Source organism: Erpetoichthys calabaricus, chromosome 2 (genome assembly GCF_900747795.2).
Source record: "Erpetoichthys calabaricus chromosome 2, fErpCal1.3, whole genome shotgun sequence".
Classification (NCBI taxonomy): domain Eukaryota; kingdom Metazoa; phylum Chordata; class Cladistia; order Polypteriformes; family Polypteridae; genus Erpetoichthys; species Erpetoichthys calabaricus.
Genome location: NC_041395.2, coordinates 34,261,740 through 34,269,670, shown reverse-complemented (window position 1 = coordinate 34,269,670; position 7,931 = coordinate 34,261,740). Strand labels below are relative to the sequence as shown.

At 38.9% G+C, this 7,931-nt stretch overlaps 1 gene segment (V, D, J or C); it reads left to right on the top strand.

The window, feature by feature from the left end:
• The first annotated feature begins 1,909 nt into the window (after positions 1 to 1,909).
• LOC114645740 (Ig heavy chain V region 914-like) lies at positions 1,910 to 2,501 on the top strand. The segment is given in 2 exon segments: positions 1,910 to 2,036; positions 2,170 to 2,501. Coding segments are annotated over 2 exon segments (372 nt in total).
• The last annotated feature ends 5,430 nt before the right edge of the window (positions 2,502 to 7,931 follow it).

The window sequence follows — 7,931 nt, the reverse complement described above, 5'->3', positions numbered from 1 at the left end:
TCTTTGTTCGGAAAACACCCCAGTACTCAGATGTTCCTAGGAAATGAAAGACATACCACTGTTATCTTTTTTGTTGAAAGTAGAGTAAATTATTATGCAGGCTGAGAGGAGTTCCCAAACTTTTTCATATGACTGTATATATAAGGACAGTGTGACAGCAGTGAGGTGTGCAGTAGGAATGACAGATTGTGGGATTACATCAAGGATCGGCTCTTTCTTGTTTGCAGTGGTGAGGGACAGGTAGACAGATGAGGTCAGACAGGAGTCTCTATGGATTATAACATTTGTGAATGACATTGTGATCTTTAGTGAGAGTAGAAAGCGGGTTGAGATGAACCTGGAGAGGTAGAGTTATGCACTGGAGAGAAGGGGAATGAAAGTCAGTAGGAGTAAGATGTAGTACATGTGCATGAATGAGGGAGAGGTGGTGGAAGGCTGTGACTGCAAGAAGCAAAGGGGGTGAAGGTAGATTAATTTAAATACTTGGGTTCCAAAGTCCAAAAAAATGGAGAGTGTGGCAGAGAGGTGAAGACGCGAGTGCAGACAGGGTGAACTGGGTGGAGAAAAGTGACAGGAGTGATTTGTGACAGAAGAGTACCTGCAAGAGAGAAAGGGAAGGTCAATAAAACTGTATCCATACCAGCTATGTTGTATGATTTGGAGACAATGGCACTGATGAGAAGATAGGAGGCAAAGCTGTAAAAAGCAGCGTTGAAGATGCCGCAATTTTCACTCAGAGTAATGAGGATAGACAGGATTATGAATGAGTGTATTGGAAGGACAACTCATACGACAGTTTGGTGACCAAGTGAGAGAGGGACTAGACTGAGATGGTTTGGGCACGTGGAGAGGAGAGATGAGGGGTACATCGGGAAAAGAATGTTGAGGACTGAGTCGCCAGGCAAAAGGAAAAAATGAAAGGCCTAAAAGAAGGTGTTGAGGGTGGATGGGAAGGCAGTCAATGTGGCAGAAAATAATGTTAAACACAGGGATAGATGGAGAAAAGATGATCCACTGTGGTGACCCCTAAATGGGAGCAGCCAAAAGAAGAAGTTAGAAGTGTTGATAATATATAAAGATTTAACATGATGAGAATCAGTACTATCAATGTTAGAAAAAAAAACAAGCTAACTGAGTTACTCTCTAATAACCGTATGAGGAACAAAACTTAGTATATGGTGAGGGAAAGTTATTTTACCAATACAGGTTAAGGTGGGTGGCAATCTAGCCCTCTTCACAAGACAAGAAGCAACCTTGTAAAGGAGTACATGCATATCTTTTAAATTTCAGAGAAAAATCCAACAAAAGCCTGTGTGCAGAAAGAGGATGAGCATGTAAACTCCACAGACAGTGATCAAGCACAGGATTTGCATCCGGAATGTTGGATCCATATAAAGTAGCAAAAGCCATTATACCACTCTTATAATATAATATTTCATGATAACTGGATTTAGTAGTTGCTGTTGTATATAATAATATCTTGCAAGTGGCTCTATTTTTAAACTGCATAATGGTAATCCAAAGCACTGAACTTAATCTAAGTTTATTATTAATATTTATGGGTTATATTGCATAACATGCATTATTGACTATCTAGTACAAAAAATGTTTCAACAAAGCAACATTTTTGTTTAATATTAGACAATCAGTCTTTTTTGTTTGATGTAAGAAAAGGGCTGTATTTGATTTCTTTAATTAATTTCCAGAACCAGAGTTTGGATTCTTATTCACTATGCAGTATACAATTGAATTATACAGAACACAGAGCCACTTCTACCGAATGGCAAAAGGAAATAAATTTTAAAAAGAGTGTGATTCTTATTTACATTTTACTAATATATTCTCAAGTGTGGTGGAAATCTATGCAAAGCAAGCTTCCTTCCCCTTATTAAAGGAAATCACACTTGTGGCCCCACTTACAGTATCTTCACAGCTAAGTTTATTTGCTTTCATTTCATTGCAAGAGTTTTCTTTGTACACGATGAAGCCTTTTAGTTTTATTTGGATTTCCTTGATCTTTGTCTCTTGGATCACAGGTAGGGTCTATTACTAATACTTATAAACTGATAGCTTAAAAATCATAATTCTTCAGTCTATTTAAAATACAGTAAAGATAACTGAAACTGTAAAATGACAACAGGGCAAACAACATTGTATTTTCTTTCTTAGGTTGCAAGTCCAGTATTACTCTTACACAGCCTGAATCCCAGCAAGTGGAGCCTTCTAGATCAATCACTCTGTCTTGCCAGGTAGAAGGATTTGATGTGAATAGCTACTGGATGAGCTGGATTCGTCAGTTTCCTGGGAAACCCCTGGAATGGCTTGCAGCCATAGGTGGTAAAAGTAGTACAGAATATCACTCGGACACTATCAAAAACCGGTTTAAGGCATCTAAAGATTTTTCAAAACATATTTTCTTCCTGCAAATGAATAACCTGAGAACTGACGACACTGCAGTATATTACTGTACTAGAGACTCACAGTAAGAGAAACTAACTGAAGGCCTGTACAAAGAATGCTGCAGTGCCAGCTGCAAGTTTCTTTTAAGAGTATAAAAATCAGCAAATTTAAACTAGTCAGTAAATAAATAAATAACCAACCAAATATATAAAATTAGGATTAACAGGTTCAGATTCCTTAAGTACTTTTTATTACTTTAGGCATCATTATTAGAAACTGTGAATAAACCGGACATCAAAAAGCATGCTATTTCACAGCAAACTAATCAGTGCTAATTTAGCTTTTGAATAGGCATATATAAAATCTATAAAGGCATATGTGTATAATTGAACACTACAATTTTAATATTTTAATGTATTGGAAATTAAGATTGAAAACTTTAAAAATTTCAATATATCTTCTATGTAAATTAAAAAGAGTACCGTATTAAAATCAGTGGAACACAAATATTCTGAATATTCTACAATAAATGAGTACAATTTACTCTAATTCTTTTTCTAATGAAAGTTGCTTCCTTTATGCAAACATCAAATAATATCCATATATAAGATGTCCAGCTTAATCATTTCCTGTTAATATATCCATACTTGTTCCCACAGTAAACAAAGACCACTTTTTTTTCTTTCTTTTCTCTATAGGAATAATTGACATTTTGGTGTTTCACATCTTAAAACCCCTGCAGTGCACTGGTACCCAACACTTGGCTAGTTCCAATCTTGTGTTATTTTGTATGTAAAAAATTATTTGTGATTCAAAAAGATCCTTTCACTGAATTGTGCTGTTACTTTCAGGTTCCAGTCCCACATCCCTGAACTAGATTTAGGCTAAAGCACGATTGGATAGGTGAATACTGGAAAAGAATATATTTCAATGAGTTCGATTGATAATGGTGCAATGGTTAACTTGGCTACTGTATTTAGAGATTGCATGTTCTCCAAGTATCTCCATGGATTGTTTCTTGATATTTTGGTATCTTTCAACATCTAAATGAGTTTAAGATATCTTAAAATGTAAACTGCATTTATTGATATCTGAAATTAATTTTCAGCTATCTCTAAATGTTAATTTGGCTTTCTGTAAGTAGTACTTATTGTTGTACACGCAAAAAATGACTGATTTTAATGAAATTTTCTATGTGTTTTGCCATTTTTCCAACTTGAAATATAGGCTATATGGTGTGTCAGGGAGAACTGTTATAATGGAGGGAAGAAACCCAAAAAACAGTGCCAAAATGGCGACTACAATTCCCATCAGGCAACAGGAGTGTGCTTTCATTGATTGGAGAAAACTGTTATTAACATGAACAAAGTTTCCTTCCAGCCAAAATGAGATCTCAGGTGAATAACAAATGAAATCAAGAAAAATGTACGTAAAGAACAAATAAGTTTTGTGAGTGTTTGTGAAGCCATTTGCTGCTCTTCCCCAATGTCCATGTCAGAAAAGCAGACTGTCGATAAGAGGAAAATCAATCCCACATACTGCTGTTGTCAAATATATATTATATTATCACACCAGACAGATGGAAATGCAAAAAAAGTGATAGGAAATTAAAGAAAACCATCACAAAAGGGAAGTTAAAACATCTTATAGAGGAGATGGCAAAAAAATAATAAAGTGCTGTTTTCCAAGGCTTGAGGAACACCTGAGGATTTATACTGGCATCACAAATGCATTTTCCACATGCCTAGAGCCTATTCTACAAAAGTGTGTGTGCTTTGGTGTGCAGTGTTATACCTCTCCTCAGCCATGGTATGAAAATTCAACACTGGAGTTAGTAGGTATTCACAAAGAGGACACACTGTCCCCTAGTAGCCAGCCACCAGCAAACACTCCATCCCTTGCCATCTGCACGCACTCCAGAGTTGGAGCAGATATAAGTATCATGTATACTTTCTTGCCACTTGGCCACAATGTCTGAAAAAAGTCTATGATGATCCATTGCATATTACTTGAACATTTAGCACTGAGAAACAATTCCAACGGGTTGTAATAGGATTCAAGAGGCTAGGAGTATGAATAAGAAAGAGCATTCCAGCCATTCTACCTACAATGGCAGGTATACCTGCAATGGCATGAAAACAAATTTAGTGTCATACAAGACATTTTATTATTATTTAGTTATTTGCTTGTTGTTTGTTTCATTGTGCTTGTTTTTCCAATTCGAGTAAAGGCAGGTAAAGTGACTTGCTTATAATCAAACAGTGTCAGGAGTCCTCAGGGTTTGCTGCATGCATGGCGCAATGTGAATCACTGACAGTCTGTAGTAATCCACCAACGGCATGGAAAATGGAGAGCTGTCAGGAGCTGCATAGTATGACTGACAGCAAAATTCTAGTGTGTTCCACTTTCCAATTCATCCTGCAATAGACCAAGGAAGGTTATTATTTCATCCATGGGAAACCTGTAATTCTTTATTTGGTCTAAGGTGTTCATGTCTGCCTACAAAAGTGCAATTACACTTCTGACAATCTCAAACAGTGTCTCTGGTTGAATTGCATAATTCTCTGGATAGCTGCCATTGTTGTTGCTTGTATTAAGGGATAATTCGTCTTTCCACTTTAAAGGATGTCACTGATTACATAGAAAGTTTGATTAGCTATCTTATTATGTACCCATACTGTATACAGGTAGGCCTATAAAAGATACATGGCCTCTAAATGTCCTGTTTCTCACATGCTGCCCTCTTTCCACTAGAATGAGATGATAGGTGATAATTTTAATGTAATTTAACTTAATACATATCCATTTACTAAAGGAAACAGTCCTAAAAAACCATGTCACATTAGTGGACTTTTCCAGTGATTTCAATCATAGCCTTTATTTATAATCTTAGTGAGTCTGTGGCAGTTAGCAGTGCACTCCCCTGAAACTAGTCACGAAGTCTGACATACCCAGTGATTCACAGCAACTACTCCACAATTCAGTCAAACAAAATTAAAGAGGTTTAATTTTTTCTTTAGTCATAGGCGTGGGCTTTGTGTGCATGAGTGCTGACAACCAATGAGTGCTTATCCAGCATTTCAACACTCAAAAAGGCAGCAACGAGGTGTAAGGAACATGGGTGTTTTAGACCTTAAAACCAGAAAAGTAACTCATCTGTTTGATGTCTTGTGTTTTACATACCATGACGGAGTGGCAAATAGAAAGGAAAAAGAGGCAGAGATTGCTGTTGACTTTGCCCTACTTGATAACTCTTCATAGCGCACCTGCTCCGTCAGGCAGCACACTATTGGCTGTCAGAAAAATGAACGAGCACAACTGTGCTGGAAAGTCATCACGCAGTTGCTACACTTGATATGCCCAGTGTGGGATACAGCCTGGACACAGACAGGCAGACATCATTTTGTCACCCAACACATGTTTATTTACTATATACAATGGTTAACACGCACAAACCCAGTGCCGCAGCACCAATCACCCCAAAGTCCAGGCCCTTTCACAATGCCTTTCTCTTCTCCTGACCATCTCCACTCCTCTCCTCCGAGCTTCGTCATCTTCCACCCAACTCCAGCCATCGAATGGAGGGAGGCGGCCCCTTTCATAGTCACCCTGATGTGCTCCAGGTGCCTCCCGACAATCTTCCGCCGGCACTCCCCAGTGTGGCGAAAGTGCCAGCTGTGTACCCGGAAGCACTCCGGGTGTCCCTTGTCTTTTTCCCCCCAGCACTTCTGGGTGTGGCTGAAGTGCTGAGGTCCAGGGCTCCATAGGCATTGGGGTGCCCCCTGGGGATGACCACGGGCCCCTACAGGGTTGAGCTTCAAAGCTCTGTATCCGTGGTCCCCATAGCCACCAGGGCAGTCGCCCCCACATGGTCTGAGGGAGGTGTAAGCCATCCTCCGGTCCTCTGGGGCATCCTGGCCGGGTCGACCCCCCAGCCACCTGTGACACCAGGTATTTTCAGAAGTGAAAACTGACATGGTCCAGAGACAAAATTAGCAACTGTTGTTGGCAAGTCTGACATACCCTTTGATTAGAAGTTCTGTAATGTTACATTGGCTTAAATAAACAAGATAGTAATATTACAGGGTTCTCAACTTTAAAGTATAGTAGTTGGTATTATTTCACTTATGTTACTGTATGATCACATATGGCTTTTATCTCAGAGTGTAGACATTTTGTCAATTGGAACTATTTTCGTACATACTTCCACTCTCTTATTCACTTTCTAAGCAGTAAGGACACAATGGAAAACAATAGCCATTCACTTTTTAACTACTTCCTTCAATAATTAAATGTTATATTTTTCAACTAAAATAAAATACAGTACTAAGACAGTTAATAGAGATACTGACTCACAGCTGCAAAATCCTGTGTTCAGATTCTTGCTGTTTTATTTTGTGGATTTTCTCTGGGTTATGTAATTTATTCTCATATCCCAAAGATTTTGTATGTGTTCGTTTAATTGACTGCATATTAGAATCTGAGTACACAATATGGTTGTCTGAGGTAATAACAGGTTGATAACAAGATAAATCTTGTCCCTGTTTATTTAAAAAAAAGAAGAAAACTGCGCTTGATGATGTAATTACAGTAATCCCTCCTCCATCGCGGGGGTTGCGTTCCAGAGCCACCCGCAAAATAAGAAAATCCGCGAAGTAGAAACCATATGTTTATATGGTTATTTTTATATTGTCATGCTTGGGTCACAGATTTGCGCAGAAACACAGGAGGTTGTAGAGAGACAGGAACGTTATTCAAACACTGCAAACAAACATTTGTCTCTTTTTCAAAAGTTTAAACTGTGCTCCATGACAAGACAGAGATGACAGTTCCATCTCACAATTAAAAGAATGCAAACATATCTTCCTCTTCAAGTCAGGAGCAGATGTCAGAGAGATAGAGAAAAAAAGCAAACAAATCAATAGGGCTGTTTAGCTTTTAAGTATGCGAAGCACCGCGGCACAAAGCTGTTGAAGGCGGCAGCTCACACCCCCTCCGTCAGGAGCAGAGAGAGAGAGAAAGAGAGAGAGAGAGAAACAAACAAGCACAAATCAATACGTGCCCTTCGAGCTTTTAAGTATGCGAAGCACCGTGCAGCATGTCGCTTCAGGAAGCAGCTTGCACAGAAGGTAGCAACGTGAAGATAATCTTTCAGCATTTTTAGATGAGCGTCCGTATCGTCTAGGTTTGCGAACAGCCCCCCTGCTCAATCCCCCTACGCAAGAGAGAGACGGAGAAAAGTAAGTTGGATAGCTTCTCAGCCATCTGCCAATAGCGTCCCTTGTATGAAATCAACTGGGCAAACCAACTGAGGAAGCATGTACCAGAAATTAAAAGATCCATTGTCCGCGGAAATCCGCGAACCAGCAAAAAATCCGCGATATATATTTAAATATGCTTATATATAAAATCCGCGATGGAGTGAAGCCGCGAAAGGCGAAGCGTGATATAGCGAGGGATTACTGTACAGAAAAAAATGCCACCCTCTAGTGTACTAACAGAAAAGTGCTGCCTGTCAAGGCTTTCTGTTT